At 48.5% G+C, this 20,113-nt stretch overlaps 2 protein-coding genes across 22 annotated transcripts in view; one reads left to right on the plus strand and one right to left on the minus strand.

Moving 5' to 3' along the window:
- RIOK1 (RIO kinase 1) overlaps positions 1–1,899 on the minus strand; it is a 28,777-nt gene extending 26,878 nt beyond the window's left edge. Inside the window, exon 1 of the mRNA XM_002714161.5 lies at positions 1,766–1,899. Coding sequence (XP_002714207.2) covers positions 1,766–1,833 — 68 coding nt within the window. The 5' untranslated portion in view covers positions 1,834–1,899. The remainder of the gene's footprint in view (positions 1–1,765) is intronic.
- Positions 1,900–1,992: 93 nt separating this feature from the next.
- CAGE1 (cancer antigen 1) overlaps positions 1,993–20,113 on the plus strand; it is a 53,481-nt gene continuing 35,360 nt past the window's right edge. For 11 of the 21 annotated variants that reach the window (XM_051855864.2, XM_017344881.3, XM_051855866.2 and 8 more), the window contains exons 1-4: positions 1,996–2,118; positions 4,470–4,703; positions 7,324–7,411; positions 14,999–15,522. In XM_051855864.2, the coding sequence (XP_051711824.2) occupies positions 4,548–4,703; positions 7,324–7,411; positions 14,999–15,522 (768 nt within the window). In that variant the 5' untranslated portion in view covers positions 1,996–2,118; positions 4,470–4,547. Of the gene's footprint in view, positions 2,119–2,153; positions 2,683–4,469; positions 4,704–7,323; positions 7,412–14,998; positions 15,523–20,113 lie in introns of those variants that run through there. The other 10 variants (XM_070074438.1, XM_070074441.1, XM_070074439.1 and 7 more) reach the window with 6 other exon arrangements.

The raw sequence follows: 20,113 nt of genomic DNA on the forward strand, positions 1-20,113 counted from the left end.
TGTCTAATCCACCACCAGATCTTGCCTTTCGACACCTAAAACCTATCTCCAGGACCCCCAACATTCTCATCCTTCACCCTGGAACCTCGGAACTTGGCTTCTGTCCACTCTTGCCCCCTTCACTACCATCTCCTGCACCTCTCAATCTGAACCCAACGTCAAGCTCTTGCTAAATCCTTCCTACGACTTTCTGCAGTGCTCAGAACAGTGATCTCAACACCGCCCGGTCACTCTGGGCTCCACAGTATCTGGCCCTTCTCCCCCGGTCACTCTGGGCTCCACAGTATCTGAACCCTTCTCCCCCGGTCACTCTGGGCTCCACAGTATCTGGCCCCTCCTCCCGGTCACTCTGGGCTCCACAGTATCTGGCCCCTCCTCCCGGTCACTCTGGGCTCCACAGTATCTGGCCCCTCCTCCCGGTCACTCTGGGCTCCACAGTATCCGAACCCTTCTCTGGGTCACTCTGGGCTCCACAGTATCTGAACCCTCCTCCCGGTCACTCTGGGCTCCACAGTATCTGAACCCTTCTCCCCCAGTCACTCTGGGCTCCACAGTATCTGGCCCCTCCTCCCGGTCACTCTGGGCTCCACAGTATCTGAACCCTTCTCCCCAGTGCCACCTCCAATCCCCCTAACTGTGCTCCAGGCACACCGGCCTCTTCGTGTCCCTTTGCCAGCTGACCCCGGGGCCTTTGCACGCGTCCTGGGCCAGAAACGCCACTCCCTCTGCTCTTGTTAGGGTAGTGCCTTCTTCCTGCTTCACCCTTCCGGAATCACTCTGGCACTACTTTGCATATTAACTGACTTTAATTATTTTTTAAAAAAGTTTGCACCAAAATAAAGGTCTTTTAACCCCATTTTCCACCAGATTTCTAAAATACCATCGCATATATCTTTTATTTTAACGGCCTTCCCTCTCTCCCAAATAGAAAATAAAGTTCTACAAACCCCATTACCATGCCCAGGTGCTCAACAAACCCCTGGGCAGCGCAGAACGCCCCGGGGCCAGCGCTCCCCGACCCCGCCTCGCCACAGCCAATGCTCCCCGACCCCTCCTCTCCGTGGCCGGCGCTCCCCGACGCTGCCTCTCTACGGCCGGGACTCCCCGACCCCCCGACCCCTCCTCTCCGTGGCCGGCCCTCCCCGACCCTGCGACCCCCCCTCTCCGTGGCCGGCCCTCCCCGACCCTGCGACCCCCCCTCTCCGTGGCCGGCCCTCCCCGACCCTGCGACCCCCCCTCTTCGTGGCCGGCCCTCCCCGACCCTGCGACCCCTCCTCCCCGTGGCCTCCCCGTGGCCGGCCCTCCCCGACCCCTCCTCTCCGTGGCTGCCCCCCCCCCGACCCCTCCTCCCCGTGGCCGGTGCTCCCCGACCCTGCGACCCCGCCTCCCCGTGGCCGGCCCTCCCCGACCCCTCCTCTCCGTGGCTGGCCCCCCCCCGACCCCTCCTCCCCGTGGCCGGCCCTCCCCGACCCCTCCTCCCCGTGGCCTCCCCGTGGCCTCCCCGTGGCCGGCCCTCCCCGACCCCTCCTCTCCGTGGCTGGCCCCCCCCGACCCCGCCTCTCCGTGGCCGGCCCTCCCCGACCCCTCCTCTCCGTGGCCGGCGCTCCCCGACCCCGCCTCTCCACCGTGGGCGCACCGACTCGGCAAGCGGCCTTCATTCGCGCTGCCCAAGAGAGAAAACACAGCTGCCAAGCGAGAGCGGGCCAGGAACCCCTGCGGACTCCCCGAGAAGGGGTCGCACGATCGGAACCGCGGCGTCCGATACCTGTCGGAGTCCGCGTCGTCGAACTGGCCGGGCACCACCCGGCCCATCAGGACCCGCCGGTAGTCCATGACCGAGGGCGCCGGGACGGGAACGCCACGCACACGGCCTTCCCTGCGGCCTTCCAACGGCTTTTCCGCGACCCCCACCTCGCAAACGGTTTAGAATCCCACCAGCGGCCAACACCGCCCGCCACGCGCCTCGGAGCGCCGGACCCACAGTCACACAGCGCGCCGCGGCACGTGCCCCGGAAGTCCCGCCCCTCCCGGAAGTGCGGCTCGGCCGGAAGCCCCGCCCCCGCGCCGGGCAGTGGGCCTGGCCGGACGGTGCGCGAGGAGGACCAACCGAAGCGTCAGGTGGGCGGCATCCAGTGGCGGCCGCTCCGCCCCGAGTGTGTGTGTGTGTGTCTGCCGGCGGAGGCGCGCGGCTGCGGGTGCACAGGCCGCTCGGCCTGGGGATCTCGCACTCTCGTAACGTCGCCGCTTTAGGACGAGGGACGCCGAGGCTCGCTCGCCGGCGAGCGCGGGTGGCGTCACACAGGCGCGTTCCAGCCGCGAGCCCCCGGCGAGTTTGTGGCAGCCGTCGTTGGGAGTGGGTGGTGGGTGTTGTCGCTGCCTCTCGACCCTCGGTCTGCAGGGAGGAAGCCGCGGAGTCGCCAGGGTGGGCCCAGGCGGGTCTCTGGGTCCCCGGAGTGAGCACACTTTGGCGTCTTGGAGAGTTTGGTGCGTGGTTTTGGGATGAACGTGAGATAAGTGCAAAGTTCGAAGAAACTTTAAACAGGAAACGGTGGCGTTTCGGTCCCTCACTCCCAGGGCGTGCGCCTTCAGACAGCTTTAAATGGCCCTGGAGTATCCGTCCCAACATTCCAATAACTGATGTTTTAAAATCTACCAGAAATCTGGCGAGGACGTAAATGAAAGGTGGGAGTGTCGTGGAAGAGATCGCGGGCCCGCGCAGCCAGGCCGGTGCCCGGGGTCCGCTCGCAGAGCCGGGGGCCAGGCGCCTTGGCCCCACTCCCGGCCTTCCCCAGGGGTTCAGGTCAAGGGGTCTTAGCGCCGGAAGTTGGGGTCGGCTTCTGCCTGGCCTCGGTGACCCCTCCGCTGGCCAGCGACTTGGAGTCCTTGTGGGGATTCTGAGCGTGGCCAAGTGGGCTCAGTCTGGGGGCTCCGTGCGGGTGGTGGGTAGCGGTTTGCACAGGGCCGGGGGGATTCCTCAACCAGACCCCTGTAGAGGGGATAGGTGACCTAAGTCCTGCGACCTGGACCCTGGGGGCCAGCTGAGCTGTACCCGCCCCTTCAATTTAGTGGGCTTTTTTTTTTTTTTTTTTTAAGAAGGAAAGGAGGGGAGCTTCCATCCCTGGTTCACCCCACAAGTGGCTGTGATGGCTGGGGCTGGCCAGGCTGAAACCAGGAGCCTGGCGCTCCATCCAGGTCCACGTGGGTGCCAGGGGCCCAAGCACTTGGGCCATCATCGCTGCTTTCCCAGGCGCCTTAGCAGAATGCTGGGTCGGAAGTGGAGCAGCCGGGACTCGAACCAGCCCCCACGTGGGATGCTAGCTCTGCAAATGGCAGCCGTACCTGCCACGGCACAGCGCAGGCCCCTGGCGTACTGACTCACACTTTGTGGAATAATGGCATGGATTCAAAATGACTAATCGTCGATAAACTGTTTATCAGTTCAGTGATTCCACAAAATGATTAGACCAGGCAAATGGGTAGTGACAGTGACTGAACTTAATAGAAATAAATCATGCAGTATTTTATTCAAGTCAGTGTTTACTGTGTACACAACACTGGCCTGATTGTGGTAGAGGGTGTCGAGAAGCCTTAGGTGGACCCCGCGAGACATTTATAAATTCTAAATGCAAACACCGACTCCCTTCAAACTGGGCATTGAGAGGCTAAAGACATTGAAGGAAGTTGAATGAATGAGTGGGTAGAGGGGACGGTTTTAGGAGAGGAGCACGTGGCAGAACAGGTTGCGGAGGTGGCCAGGAGCCTCAGCTATGCAGGGAAATGGGCTGATCTCACGAGCAGGGGAGTACTGGGTGGGTCACGAGGGTGCAGGCTCTGCATGGCCAAGCAGAGTCCGGACTCGGTCCCCTGCAGACCTGAGGAGGTCACGAGGATGATGCAGGATGGAAAGAAAGCACGAGTCACAGGAAGACATTTTTAGAGGAAAAATGAGCAGGAATTGTAGGCAAATACCTGTGGACAGTGAGGTAGAGGGATGCCAAGATGCCCCCAGAATTTCAAACCCGGGTGCCTGAAAGAATAGATATGGCACAGGAAATGAGGGAGGCAAACTAAATTTACTCTCTCTGATTTGACTTGGTAATGAAGTGTTCAAATGACAGGTATTGGTTAAGTAAATGGCAATAGTGTTTTGTGGAAGCTAATAGGTCCATAATAACATTTTTGCGTATCCGTTGGTTGACAAACTGAGAAGTACCTTCACTGGGTGTAAGTCCAAGCCTTTTAGAGAATTGGATAATAGCTGCACATACTCACTTTTATCCAAATTGGTGTTTAGTACCAAACCAAGTTACTATGACATACTCAGACTGAAATTGGTAGTTTTTCTAGCAGCTTGATAAGTGACATTTTAGAATTTAGGGCAGCAAGCTTTGCTGCCTTCCTAATGCGAGGAGGGGTGGGGGAAACCCCTTTTTGTCTGCATTTACTAACTGACTTACGCTTTTTTAAAGAGGCCTTCCATCGTTCAACAGTTAGGACAAGCACTGTCAAACATTTTCGTCATCACCTTCCGGCCCCCACATTTTGAAATGGATGCGTCTCATGAAAAATTAGCAAGTATGTCAGAATCGGATGCCGTGAGCGTCAGCGGTCTTCCCCAGGACTTGGTGCGCTTGAAGGACTTGATGTGCTCAGATTCTCCCAACTGTGTGGAAACCATCAGCACCCTTTCAGATTTGTCCCAGGTGTGCCTTGCGTCCAGCGTTCAGTTCTCTTCCGGCTGAAAACGTCTCCAGAAGCAGGAATAAAGAATCTTGAGTGGACACGTGGAGTGGGGAGTCGGGGTGGATACTGGGCCTGGTTCTCCCAGTTCCGTCAGTGTACAAAGAAAAGGGAGAATTTTACAGATAGAGTGTTAAAAAGTGGTCCTTGGTAGCCTCTTCATGAAGTCCCAAGAGTGCAGCCAGAGAACATGTCTAGTACCTCAGTCACAGGGACGGTGTGAGAGCCCAGGGGGCCCGACCCTTGGTCAGTGCCCCCACCACTGTGTTGGTTAAGTCGTTTGACACTCAGCATCTTGCATACAAATGACTCCCCATCTCCGTGAAACTTCCTAGTGCCCCTTCTCACAAAGCAGATTGTCATGTCCATGGTCATGGATATTGTTCTGAATGTTTGACAGTTACTGGCAAGGTATGGAGAAGTAATCAGACTGTATTATATTGAACCATATGACATTGCCTTTTTGTAGTTCAAAATGGGCAAATGTTTACAATTTCACATGGTTCATGCTATAAATTGGCAAAGCCATTCTAAAGAGCTGCTTAGTAATGGGAAATCAAGAGTTAAACCATGTTTTTTTTTAATATATGTAATCACATTGTGATTTTTTTATTTTGAATTATTTTTTAAAATATTTTATTTATTTATTTGAAAGATAGAGTTACAGACAGAGAAAGGTAAAGACAGAGAAAAAGGTCTTCCAACCTTGGTTCACTCCCCAAATGGCCGCAAAAGCCAGAGCTGAGCTGGTCCGAAGCCAGGAGCCAGGAGCTACTTCAGGTCTCCCATGCGGGTGCAGGGGCCCAAGCACTTGGGCCATCTTCTACTGCTCTTTCCCAGGCCACAGCAGAGAGCTGGATCAGAAGTGGAGCAGCAGAACTTGAAGCGGCGCACATAAGGGATGCCAGCAGTGCAGGCGGCGGCTTTCCGCTCTACACCATGGCACCAGCTCTTGAGATTATCAGTCTTCCATCTGCTGCTTCTGGTTCACTCCCCAAATGCCTGCAGCAGCCAGGGCTGGACCAGGCCAACGCCAGAAGTCTGGAATTCCGTTTGTAACCCCTGTGGTTGGCAGGGGACCAAGTGCTTGAGCCACCATCTGCTGCCTCCTAAGTGCATTAGCAAGAAGCTGGATCTGTAGCAGAGCTGCTAGAACTCAGACTGGCACGCCCATATGGGACGCAGGCATCCCAAGTGGTGGCTTGACCCACTGTACCACAGTGCCTGCCCCTTGCATATTTTAAAATTCCATCTCTAGGAAGAATTCAAACAGGTTGTTTAAAGATTTGTCTATCATAACCAGCTCTTAGAAAAAAACCTAAATTTTGGGGCCGGCGCCGTGGCTCAACAAGATAATCCTCCGCCTAGCGGCGCCAGCACACCAGATTCTAGTCCCTGTCGGGGCGCCGGATTCTGTCCCGGTTGCCCCTCTCCAGGCCAGCTCTCTGCTGTGGCCTGGAAGAGGGGCAACCGGGACAGAATCCGGTGCCCCGACCGGGACTAGAACCCGGAGTGCCGGCGCCGCAAGGCAGAGGATTAGCCTAGTGAGCCACGGCGCCAGCCTCAAGGATATTATTAATACTTTTAAACTCTAATTGAAGATTAATGGTCTGAATTAACTAACAAGTATAAGAAGTTTGCTGTAAATTTTTTTGTGTGCCTCAAATACACCCAATACATGGAACAGTTAGAAGAAAGTGTTAATGAAAGTTTCTAAAAATTAACTAATGAGAGATAAGGGCATTGTGGTGCTGTGGGTTAAGTGACTGCAACACCTGCACCCCACATGAGAGTGTGGGTTTTTCTTTCTAATGCACCTGGGAGACAGCTGGTGATGGCCCACGAGTGTGGGTATCTTGGTCCTGTGTGGGGAGACTCAGAAGGAGCTCTGGGCTCCTGCATTCAGCCTGGCCTAGCCCTGGCCGTTTCAGGTATTTGGGGGTCTGAATCAGTAGATGGATGATAACTGTCTCTCCCTCTCTCTCATTCTGTCTTTCAAATAAACCTTTAATAAAAGAATATTTTTAGAGTACTTGATGTACTATTAATGAGTAAACCAATATTTTCCTCAAATATTTAAAAATCTTCCTTACTGTCTTATTTTACACTGTTAAAAAACCCTTTTATATAACATTAAGGTAACTTTGAGAATAGACTACATGAAGTTTTATAAATTCCTAGTTCAAGGACTCTAATGTCATTGCATTATTAGAACTCTTGTTGTATGTTTTCAGTATTCAAAGATTATAGTAACAACTACTTTAATGCTGTTTAGACCAGATTTAATAAACATCAAAGAATTATCAGAGATAGCATATGCTATCATAGATTCCTGTTTGTAGTCATGTAAGACATCAGAGATCTAAAATGTTAAAGTACTGACCTGTCATTTAATCCATGACTACATTAGCATGGTGTTACTGAAAGCTAACGGTGTACAGTGAAGAAAGGTACTAGAAAGCTCATTCTTCCTGTGCAACATCAAATTCTAACAGAATTACATAGCAGTGCACGCGCACCTTTGAAAGAAGCTTATGGTGTCCTCTTGAAGTGTTAATACTATTGCCTTGTTTATTCATACAGAATGAAATAATGAATGGAGAGAGGGAAAATGAGTCCAAATTCACACTTTGTGAAGCATTTTGTAGCACAGTACATGATTTGTCACATGGTGAGTACTTGTCTGTATGCGAAACAGAAACAGGTTTTTGGTATGTGTCCTTTGAAGATAATAACAGTAATGGCTAGGTACTGTTCTGAGTGCTTTATATACAGTATCATGTTCAGTTCACAACTGGAATAGAAATTTTTGAAATTTTAACAGGGCTGGCTGTTTTTTTATCTCTATTTTACCGATGAGAGTAAGACTCAGAGTCGCTTGCAAGATCATAAAGCTTTAAGCAAATGAGTCCCATCTTGAACATCAGGAATTTATACTTTTTTTTAATTTATTTTATTTTATTTTTTATTTTTTGACAGGCAGAGTGGACAGTGAGAGAGAGAGACAGAGAGAAAGGTCTTCCTTTGCTGTTGGTTCACCCTCCAATGGCCGCCGCGGCCGGCACGCTGCGGCCGGCGCACCGCGCTGATCCGAAGGCAGGAGCCAGGTGTTTATCCTGGTCTCCCATGGGGTGCAGGGCCCAAGCACTTGGGCCATCCTCCACTGCACTCCCGGGCCATAGCAGAGAGCTGGCCTGGAAGAGGGGCAGCCGGGACAGAATCTGGCACCCCGACTGGGACTAGAACCCCGTGTGCCGGCGCCGCAAGGCGGAGGATTAGCCTAGTGAGCCACGGCGCCGGCCAGGATTTTATACTTTTTAAAGATTTATTTATTTATTTATTTATTTATTTATTTGAAAGGCAGAGTTACAGAGAGGCAGAGAGAGATCCTCCATCTGCTTGTTCACTCCCCAAATGGCGGCAACAACTGGAACTGGGCCAATCTGAAGCCAGGAGCCAGGAGCTTCTTCCAGGTCTCCAATGTGGGTGCAGGGGCCCAAGCACTTGGGCCATCTCCTACTGCTTTCCCAGGCCACAGCAGAGGGCTTGATTGGAAGTGGAGCAGCCGGGACTCAAACCCGTGCCCATATGGGATGCCGGCACTGCAGACAGTGGCTTTGCCTGCTAGGCCACAGTGCCAGCCCCTCAAGTATCTTAAAAGACATTTATTGATGTAACCAAAAATCTCTTATTCTAGACTTAAGTTGATACATGAAAGCTACTTAGGAGTTAATTATATGAAACACATTGATCATGCTTGTTAATGCAAACCCAAAAACTGTATAGAAGTTTCCTTTTATTTTTTAATAATTATAGAAAAAAAAGGTTTGACAAACATTAATGAAACTACAGAATTTACTGTATGTGGTTGTAAGAATTGAGTGACATAAGGATTAGTAAGGAAAAGAAAACATGATCATTGTCTGCAAATTGTGTTTTTCCACAAACTATTAGAATTGATGAGACAGTTTGGAAGAATGGTGGATATAAAATCAATGTAAATAAAAACAATAGCATTGCAATGTACCAGCAAAAGCTGGCTTGGAATAGTAAGTTTTTAAAAACTATTATCAGTAGCAGTATAAACTTTAAGGCAACTAAGAATAAATCTAACAGGAGAGGGTGTGTATCCTTGTGCTTAAAATGCTTGCATTGAGAGTACCTGGATTTGATTCCTGGCTGCAGGTTTCCTGCTAGAAAGAAAGCAGTGGGCCCTGGAGACAGTGTTACAGCTCAGGTGCTTGGATTCCTGCCGCTCAGTCCAGGCGGCAAACCTGGATTGAATTCCTGGCGCCTGACGTTGGCATAGCTCAGTCCCACCATTATGGGCATTTGGGGAATGACCAAGTGGATGGGAGCTCTTTCTCTCCCTCCTGATCGCTCTCTTTCTCTCTCCTCAAATAAATAAAACTTTTAAAGAAGAATAAATCTAACAAGGTGTGTAAGATTGTATAGAAGGGGCCAGCACTGTGGCGTCCTGGATAGAGCTGCCCCCCGCAGTACCATTATCCTATTTGGGTGCCAATTCAAGTCCTGGTTGCTCCACTTCTGATCCAGATCTCTGCTATGGCCTGGGAAAGCAGCAGAAGATGGTCTCAGTGCTCTGCCCCTGTACCCATGTAGGAGACCCGGAAGAAGCTCCTGGCTCCTGGCTTATTCCTGGCCCAGCCCTGACCATTGTAGCCTTTTGGGAGTGAACCAGCAAGGGTATGTCTCTGCCTCACCTTCTCTGTAACTCTGACTTTCAAATAAAATAAATCTTTGAAAATAAAAATAGTATTTCCATGGAATAAAAAAATGTCATGTTCAATATTGTGAAGATGCCGGTTTCCCTCAAGTGTATGAATTAATGCAGTTTCCTTTACACTAAGTTGATCCTAACATTCTCTTTTAGAAATGAAAGAAGTTGGAAAAAATACCCAGTACATCTTGAAAAAAGAAAAAAAAAAGACGTAAAAACTTGCCCTGCAAGATAAGATTTTTTTTTTTTTTTTTTGACATGCAGAGTGGACAGTGAGAGAGAGAGAGAGAGAGAGAGAGAAAGGTCTTCCTTTTGCCATTGGTTCACCCTCCAATGGCCGCCGCGGCCGGTGCATCGCGCTGATCCGAAGGCAGGAGCCAGGTGCTTCTCCTGGTCTCCCATGGGGTGCAGGGCCCAAGCACTTGGGCCATCCTCCACTGCCCTCCCGGGCCACAGCAGAGAGCTGGCCTGGAAGAGGGGCAACTGGGAAAGAATCTGGCGCCCCGACCAGGACTAAAACCCGGTGTGCTGGCACCGCAAGGCGGAGGATTAGCCTATTGAGCCACGGCGCCGGCCGATAAGATTTATTTTAAAAAAAGATTTATGATACAGTTACAGTAATTACAACAATGTGTTGCAAGCAGAAGGGTCACATCCCTTGGAATAAACAGGACACTGTGTCTAAAGATTGTTTGGCAACAGTAGGCTCTCTAAATGTAGGAAATGATTAGAACCTTGCTTTACCTTACAAAGCTAAATTTCAGGGCTGGCATTGTGGCTTAGTGGGTAAAGCTGCCTCCTGCAGTGCTGGCATCCCATATGGGCACAGATTTGTGTCCCCACTGCGCTGCTTCTGGTCCAGCTCCCAGCTGATTGCCTGGGAAAAAGCAACAGAACATGGGCCAAGTGCATGGGCCCCTGACACCCACATGGGAAACCGGGAAGAAGCTCCTGGCTCCTGACTTCAGCTTGGCCCAGTGCTAACTGTTGTGGCCATCAGGGGAGTGAACCAGCCAATGGAAGATTTTCTCTCTCTCTCTCTCTTTCCCTCCCTCCCTCCCTCCCTCTCCCCCCTTCTCTTCTGTAACTCTTTCAAAATAAATAATTAAATCTTTAAAAACCAAAAAAGGTAAATTCCACGTGGGTAAAGGCCTCCATGTGAAGCAAGGTTCTCACTTAGTGAAAATGTAGAAAACACCTTTATAACAAGAAAGGCCAAGATTTCTCAGGGCATAAAAATACAAACCATCATCAGCACATGCGACAACATTAACATTTAAAAAACACCTGTATGGTCAATGGACAATGTCAAAAGAACAAACCTTAGACTAAGAGGAAATATGCGCTATGTATATAATTAACAAATAATTGATGTCCAAGATGAGGAACTCCAATAGAAAAAGACATAATAGGAAAACAGGCAAAGTGTAGGTATTAATTTGGCTGTCATTACAAAACACCAAATACTGTGGCTTAACCAATAGAAATGTGTCTGGCAGGGTTGCTTCTCCCAAGGCCTCGCCTGCCTTGGCTTGCATATGGCCACTTTCTTGCTGTGTCCCTACATGCTTTTTCTTATTTATTTATTTAATTATTTATTTTTTGACAGGCGGAGTGGACAGTGAGAGAGAGACAGAGAGAAAGGTCTTCCTTTTGCCATTGGTTCACCCTCCAACGGCCATTGCGGCCGGGGCGCTGCAGCCGGCGCACCGTGCTGATCCGAAGGCAGGAGCCAGGTGCTTCTCCTGATCTCCCATGCGGGTTCAGGGCCCAAGCACTTGGGCCATCCTCCACTGCACTCATAACAGAGAGCTGGCCTGGAAGAGGGGCAACCGGGACAGAATCCGGCGCCCCAACCGGGACTAGACCTACATGCCTTTTCTATGTGCACCTGCCTTGTATCTCTTCCTCTTTTGAGATCGGTCTTACTGCATTAGGGACTATACTTATGGCCACATTTAACTTCAGTTACTGCTTTAAAAGCCCTGTCTCCAAATACAGTCATTTCTAAGATGTGGGGTTTAGGGCTTCAACAGATGAATTTGGAGGGGACACAGTTCAGTCCGTAACAGAGTGTGAGACAGATTGTATACTTGTGTAACAGGCAAATTTCAGGAAAGAAACCTGCAGTACCATTAGGTCTGGATTAAAAAGATGACCATAAAGTACAATTTCATGTATGTCAGTTTGACATGTTTGGGAGGAATGAAGAGCAAAAAAACTATTTTGCTACTGGTGGAAGTATAAATTGGTACAGTGTTTGGAGAATAATTTTATACTATCTATTGAAGATAGGCATTTTCTAAGATTTATTTATTTGAGAGGTAGAGTTACAGAGAGAGGGAGATACAGAAAGAAAGGTCTTTCCTTCCACTGGTACACTCCCCAAATAACCACAACGACCAGAGCTGAGCTGATCCGAAGCCAGGAGCTTCCTCCAGGTCTTCCCTGAAAGTGCAGGACCCAGGTGTTTGGGCCATCTTCACCATCTTCTGCTTTCCCAGGCCCTAGCAGAGAGCTGGATCAGAAGAAGAGCAGCTGGGACTAGAACCGGTGTCCATATGGAATGCTGGCACTGTAGGTGGAGGGTTAACCTACTGCACCTTAATACTGGCCAGAAAATAGGCATTTTCTATAATCCAGCAATTCCACTTCTAGATACACACACAGTAGCCTAGACAAAAATTCTTACATTGATTCACATGAAACATGAAAAAGCATGTTTCCTACAATATGTTTGTAACAGCAAAATAAGCAACTTAAGGGGCTGGTGGTAACGCCGCTGCCTGCAGTGCTGGCATCCCATATGGGCGCCAGTTCGAGACATGGCTGCTCGATTTCCAATCCAGCTCTCTGCTATAACCTGGGAAAGCAGTAGAAGATGGCCCATGTGCTTGGGCCCTTGCAGCAGCATGGGAGACCCAGAAGAAGCTCCTGGCTCCTGGCTTCGGATCTGCACAGCTCTGACATTTGCGGCCATGTGGGGAGTGAACCAGTGGATCGAAGACTCTCTCTCTCTCTGCATCTGCCTCTGTAAGTCTTTCAAATAAATAAATAAATCTTAAAAAAAAAAAAAAGCAAGTTAAATAGTCAACAAAGAGGGACTAACGTGTAATCTTCAGTAAAGTGAAGTGCATCTTTATGTCTTCACATGGCTAAGTCTTAAAGATTTTGAGTGAAAGGGGCTGGCGCTGTGGTACAGCAGGTTAACGCTCTGGCCGGCAGCACCAGCATCCCATATGGGCGTCCATTCAAGACCCAGTTGGGTCACTTCCCATCCAGCTCCCTGCTATGGCCTGGGAAAGCAGTGGAGGATGGCCCAAGTCCTTCAGACCCTGCACCTGTGTGGGAGACCTGGAAGAATCTCCTGGCTCCTGGCTTCAGATCAGCACAGCTCCAGCCATTGCAGCCAACTGGGAAGTGAACCAGCTGATAGAAGACCTCTCTCCTCTCTCTCTCTCTCTCTCTCTCTCTCTCTCTCTCTGCCTCTTCTCTCTTTGTGTAACTCTGACTTTCAAAGAAATAAATAAATTAAAAAAAAATTTTTTTGAGTGAAAAGGGCCGGTGCTGTGGCACAGCAGGTTAACACCCTGGCCTGAAGCACTGGCATCCCACATGGGTGCCCATTCAAGACCCAGCTGCTCCATTTCTGATCCAGCTCTCTGCTATGGTCTGAGAAAGCAGTAGAAGGCAGCCCAAGTCCTTGGACCCCTGCACCCGTGTGGGAGACCCGGAAGAAGCTTCTGGCTCCTGGCTTCAGATTGGCACAGCTCCGGTTGTTGCAGCCAACTGGGAAGTGAACCATCGGATGGAAGACCCCTCTCTCTCCCTCTCTCTGCCTCTCCTCTCTCTGTGTAACTCTGACTTTCAAATAAATAAATAAATCTTTGGGAAAAAAAAAACTGGTATGGAAAGAATTTTTAAAAAAATTTTGAGTGAAATAAAAAGTTTGGGCCGGCGCCGCGGCTTGCTAGGCTAATCCTCCACCTGCAGCGCCGGCACCCCGGGTTCTAGTCCTGATTGGGGTGCCAGATTTTGTTCCGATTGCTCCTCTTCCAGGCCAGCTCTCTGCTGTGGCCCGGGAAGGCAGTGGAAGATGGCCCAAGTCCTTGGGCCCTGCACCTGCATGGGAGACCAGGAGGAAGCACCTGGCTCCTGGCTTCGGATCTGCACAGCTTGCCGGCCATGGTGGCCATTTGGGGGGGTGAACCAATGGAAGGAAGACCTTTCTCTCTGTCTCTTTCTCTTACTGTCTAACTCTGCCTGTCCAAAAAGAAATAAAAAGTTTGCATTTTGAGTAAATAGTGCTGGCTATGTAATATTTTAAAGCAGTACCATAAAGCAGTACCATGTGGTCATAGTTCACCTTGGGTACTGCTGGGCATTTTGAAACTTTTTTTTTTTTTAAAGATTATTTGCTTGAAAGGCAGCTACGCAGTGGGGGAGAGAGATACTTTTCATCTGCTGGTTCATCTCCAAATGGCTGGAGCCAATCCAAAGCCAGAGATCTGGAACTCCAGTTGGTCTCCCACATGAGTAAATGGGGCCCAAATACTTGGGCCATCTTCTGCTGCTTTCCCAGGCACATTATTAGCAGGGAGCTGTATTAGAAGTGGAGCAGCCGGGACTTAAACTGGTACCCACAGAGGATGCTGGCATTGCAGGCTGCAGCTTAACTGGACACATTTTGAGATTTGAGAGAAGCAACCACACTAGACATCTGTCAGACCCTACAGCTTCCAGTTCAAGTGGCTCACTATTTCAGTAATCCCTACTGCAGTCCTTTCTAGGAGGGCTGGTTTGCAAAGCTAGGTTTTTAGAGGTTGCTCTGATAAACAATGAATACTGTGTGAAAATCAGTGTGGACTTGGGAGTGAGGGTGGTGATATATAGTATAATACCAAAGTTTAAGGCGCTGTCCAAATTCATTTTCTCACATTTGTTTTCATCTGAATTTTTGATACACGTTAACTCCGGGTAATTTGTCACATTGAGGAAAGGTGTAGTGTAGCAGTTAGAAGAGTGTTTTCAGATCTCAGCTACAATGCTTAGCAACTCTGTCACATTAGGCAATGACTGAATCTTTCTCATTCCTCAGTTTGTGTATCTGTATAAAAGGAATAACAACAAAACCAATACCATAGAGTCGTGAGATTGAACAAGGCTGATGTGTGTTTACTCTTATATTCTGGTTTTGTATCCCTTTGAAACATTTTATAATTACCGCATCTAAAAAACACAGTCCAATGTTAGACTTTTGAAGATATATTTGAATTTGTTGTACTGGTGTTTCACCAGAATGGTGTATAGCAAACTGTCCTGTAGTAGGGGACTTCTTTCCCTCGTGTCGAAAATTGCTTTGTGGTGTTTGCCAGCACAAAGCCATCCTGAAATCCCTCCAGCAAATAAGGTTGAAATAATTCATGCTTCTTAAGAGGCTGCAAGTTTATTTCATAACTGTAACTATTACCACATAAATCTGTAGTCAGCTCATTCTTCTTTCTCATTTTATTTAAGGCAGTCACACTGGAGGTTGTTACTCGGAGAATGAGCAAGTCCAGCCAGTTGATACCAGCAGTTTTCCCCTGGAACAGCGTGATCCCCTCCGTGAGGTTCACTGGGCAGAGGTAGCAAATGAGAAAATGACGACATGTCAGCATCTGACAGAAGGCTTTTCTGATGCCAACAAGCCAGACCTGCAAAGCCATGAGTATACGTACGTAGAAGAGATTTCTATAAAGCAAGACTCATTTGAGGAAGAAAACCCAGTGGAAACTAGCCTTTCTACAGATAATGACCCATTTGCTAATGAGTGTGTCAGACAATCTCCCAGCAGCCCAGCTCTAATCTACTGCAGTGGAGAGACCTGGGACTTCACAGAAACGTCCCTGGCTGCCTGTACTGCCAGGGAATCTGCCCTCCTCCATCCTCCACCTCAGAGCTGCTTCTGTGAAGATGACGTACCCTATAATGTTGAGAAACCGTCTTACAAGTGTAGTTTTAGCCGGTGTGATCTGAGAGCCAATGATAAAACACAGGAGGTAAGATGGTTGATGGTCACTGTTAGTTGTGGACCACTAAGAGATGTGTTGCCTTTTACATGAAAATCATACATGAACACAATCCAAGACTTCCAAGTAGCACTAAATTCTAATCAGTTTGCTCCTCTGGGCAAAATGTATTCTGGGGTCTTAATTCAAGTAGATTTTCCTGATAAAATCAAATCCACACCTAGTGGTTGGCACTACCAAATGGTAGTTTCTGTTTGCAGATCAGAACTCTTACTCATCCTTTGGTGGTCCATAGCATCCACATGGCACCTTACACTTTTTTTAAAAGATTTATTTATTTTTATTTATTTGACAGAGTTAGACAGTGAGAGAGAGATAGAGAGAAAGGTCTTCCTTCCGTTAGTTCACCCCCAAAATGGCCGCTATGGCCGGAGCTACACCAATCCAAAGCCAGGAACCAGGTGCCTCTTCCTGGTCTCCCATGCAGGTGCAGGGCCCAAGCACTTGGGCCATCCTCCACTGCCCTCCTGGGCCACAGCAGAGAGCTGGACTGGAAGAGGAGCAACCGGGACTAGAACCTGGCGCCCATATGGGATGCCGGTGCCGCAGGCAGAGGATTAACCTAGAGAGCCACGGCGCCGGCCCTGGGACCTTGCACTTATTTGTTCACTCCAAGTGGCTGGAACTCATGGAGTGTCTAGGAAAGGAAGGATTGAACAGGAGTGCAGAGGGTGGTGGTGATTAAATTATGAGACAGCTCTCTCTCACTGTCCACTCTGCCTGTCAAAAAAAAAAAAAAAAATTATGAGACAGGAAAATACTAAGATTTTTCTATGTTGGACTTTTGTTGACAAGCAAAGAATGGTAATTTTTTTCTACCAAAGTGAAAGCATCAAATTATATTTTTTAATTTATTTTTTAATATTTACTTATTGTTTGAAAGGCAGAGTTAGAGAGGGAGAGACAGAGAGGGGTCAGTCCATCTGCTGGTTCACTCCCCAAATGGCCACAACAGTCAGAGCTGGGCCAGACTGAAGCCAGGAACCAGGAGCGGCTTCTGGTTCTCCCACATGGGTGGAGGGGCCGAAGCACTTGAGCCATCTTCTGCTGCTTTCCTTGGCACATTAGCAGGGAGCTGGATAGGAGGTGTGCAGCAGCCAAGACTCAAATCAATGCCTATGGGGTGCCGGCACTGCAGATGGCGCCTTAACCTGTTATGCCACAGCACTGGCCCCTCAAATTGTATTTTAATTTAATGATTCTGGTTACATATGTAGTATCCTAAGAGCAGCAGATATACTAACAGTATAAATTCTGGGTGGTCTGAGCAAAAACAGAAAAGTTCTAAGAATTGGTATGATTGAACAGGTAGAATCTAAGAATGGTATAAGTGATACTTTTTCAATGTGTATTTAATAAGAAAATTTCTGCCTCTTATGTTTTACTTACAGTTATGAGAAGTTTTTCTGTTCATTTATGAGGGGGCTTCAAAAAGTTTATGGAAAGTACAGCTAATAGATAAGTTTATTTTCTTGCAAAGATATTTTAAAATCCATGCATATAAAGGCTGTTCAGAAAGTTCAGATACCTTGCATTTGGAAATAGATGGCAGTATTAAAAAGAGAGCTTTAAGGACTGGATTGTGGTACAGCAGGTTAAGCCTGCACTTGGGCACGCGCATCCCTTATTGAAGTGTCTGGGACAGAATCCTGACTCTGCTTTTATCCAGCTTCCTGCTAATACGCACCCTGGGATACAGCAGATGATGGCACAGGATGTGGGTTCCTGACACCCATATGGGAGACTCAGATGGAGTTCCTGACTCCTGGTTTCACCCTGGCTCAGCTTTAGCTGTTGTGGGCGTTTGGGGGGTGAGCCAATGAATGGAAACTAACTCACTCTCTCTGGAATAAAGAAAAATAAGTAAATTACCTTTAAAAAGAGAGAAATAACCTTATTTCCTCATGTTGATGTGTGAAAAACAGCAGGTTAAAAATCAGCTTGGGGGTGGACATGTGGCACAGGGGTTAAGCTGTTGCTTGGGACTCCCAGACCCATATCAGAGTGCCTGGATTTGAGTCCCGGGTCTGCTTTCCATCCTAGCTTCCTGCTGATGCACACCCCGGGAGGCAGCAGATCATGGCTCAAGTGCTTCCTACTTTGCCACCCTCTTGAGAGACCTGATGGAGTTCCCGGCTCCTGGCTTCACCCTGACCCAGCCCTAGCTTGCGCGGACATTGGAGGAGTGAACTATCAGAGGGGAGATCTCTTTTTGTGTCTCTATGCCTTTAAACAAAGAAAATCTTACAATCTAGGGGCAGGCTCTGTGGTGTAGTAGGCTAAGCTCCTGGCTCCTGGCTTCAGTGGACTTAGCCCCGGCCACTGCGGCCATTTTGGGAGTGAAGCAGCAGATGGAAAACTTTCCTCTCTGTCTCTCCCTCTCCGTGTCTGTAACTCTACCCCTCAAATAAATAAATCTTTAAAAAATTTTTAAAATCTGCCTAATTGGGGTTTCCCAAGACGCCCTTCCACTTCCATTGCATTTAGTCATGTTTTTTCAGTCAGTAGATACTTCCAGGCATCTATTAGCTACCAGACGTTGTGCTATGGGTTGGTTATATAATGGTTAAAAACAAATAAAAAACATGGTTCTTGGTCTCATGAAAACAACATCCCAGCAGGGGAGATAGATATTAATCAAACAATACCACAAAATGTGAACTCAGAGCTCGGACAGTGCTGTAAATAGAAGTAGAATGGGTGTCTGTGACGAGGACACTGCCCCTGGTCAGGGCATCTGGGGAGGCTTCCTTGAAGAACTGGTCATTGAGTTGAGCTGTAAAGGATGAACAGGAGTTAATTAGGCAGCCATGGTGGAAGAAGCTTCCATGCAGAATAAACAACATCTGCAAAACCTGCAGGTGCAGGGAGCATAGGACTGAAGGAAGCCCAGTGTCCAGGGAGCCTGGGAGGAGGGAGCAGGAGGTAGAGTGGATGACGATGGAGAGGTGGCAGGGGTCAGATGTCAGGGCCTTGTTGGCCTCGGTAAGGATGACTGCCTCCATCCTAGAACAGTGCAATGTTAAAATGAGGGGCCCAATCTAAATTCTGGAGACACCATACAGTACAGCCTCCCGCTATAGGAATCCCTCGCTATATTTTTGATAACATACTCTTTCAGTGGCTCTCATAATTAACTGCCCTTTATCAAGTTACCCTCAAAACCTGTTCTGTGGGCATGAAGTCAATCATGAGACCTGTTTTTCTGCCATTCTGGCGTTCAAAGGAGTCATGGCATACAGAAGTAATGATCTAAGTGAGGAATTTCACATTTTTATTCAGAAGAGACCTTGAAGTCTGTAGGGTGACTGATACATGTATTTGTTGAAATTCATTTGAAGTCAAAGAAAATGTTTCCTGTGTGTTCACAAAAGTGTGTGATAGATGATGACAGCAGTAAAGTTTAATTGTTCTTTTTTTTTTTTTTTGTACTCTTAAGATTCATTCATTTATTTGAAAGGCAGAGTTACAAAAAGACAGGGAAAGAGAGAGAGAGAGAGAGAGAGGACTATCTGCTGGATCCATGTTCCAGTAGCCACAACGGCCAGGCCTGGCTGAAGCCAGAAGCCTAGAACTCCATCTGGATCTCCCATGTGGGTGAAGAGGCCCAAGTACTTGGGCCATCCTCTGCTGCTTTCCCAGGTGCATTAGCAGGGACTTGCACCAGCATTCCAACCTGGAATGCCAGTATCGAAGGCAGTGGCTTAACTCACTGTGCCACAACACCAGCCCCTAATTTTTTTCCTTCTTTCTTTCTCTCTCTCTTTCTTTCTTTCTCTCTCTCTTTCTTTCGCTCTCTCTCTCTCTTTCTCTTTCTTTCTTTCTTTCTTTCTTTCTTTCTTTCTTTCTTTCTTTCTCTTTCTCTTTCTTTCTTTTTCTTTCTCTCTCTTTCTTTCCTTCTTCCTTCTCTCTCTCTCTTTCTCTCTTTCTCTTCCTCCCTCCCTCCCTTTCTTTCAAAAAAGATTTTATTTATTTGAAAGGCAGAATTAGAGAGAGAGCAAGATCTTCCATCTGCTGGTTCACTCCCCAAATGGCCACAATGGTCAGGGCTGGGCTGAGCCAAAGTCAGGAGCTGGGAGCTTCATCCTGGTCTCCCACTTGAGTACAGGGGCCCAAGGACTTCTGCTGCTTTTCTGAGCACACTATCAGGGAGCTGGATCTGAAGCAGAGAAGTCAGGACTCAAACCCGTGCCGGCGCTGCAGTTGGTGGCTTAATGCACTGTGCCACAGCAGCTGCCCCAGCCCCTAGTTTTTCTTTTGTCACACTGAACATGATATATGTTTTATAATACACTTACTGTTTGTGCTCTGCTGTGCTGGTAGGTGCTGTGCCTACACTCAGCAGTTCTTAGGGATTAAATTCTGTGAAGTGATTACTTTTGGAAGTAGGTATTTTTACTGTATAGCTGAGAAGCCAAACTAGGAACCTAGAATTCAAGGCCAGCTGTAGCAGGTAAAGCCACCACCTGCAGTACCAGCATCTCATATAGGTTCGAGTGTCAGCTGCTCCACTTCCAATCCAACTCTGCTATGGCCTGGGAAAGCAGTAGAAGATGGCCCA

The sequence above is a fragment of the Oryctolagus cuniculus genome, chromosome 5 (assembly GCF_964237555.1).
Source record: "Oryctolagus cuniculus chromosome 5, mOryCun1.1, whole genome shotgun sequence".
Taxonomy (NCBI): Eukaryota; Metazoa; Chordata; class Mammalia; order Lagomorpha; family Leporidae; genus Oryctolagus; species Oryctolagus cuniculus.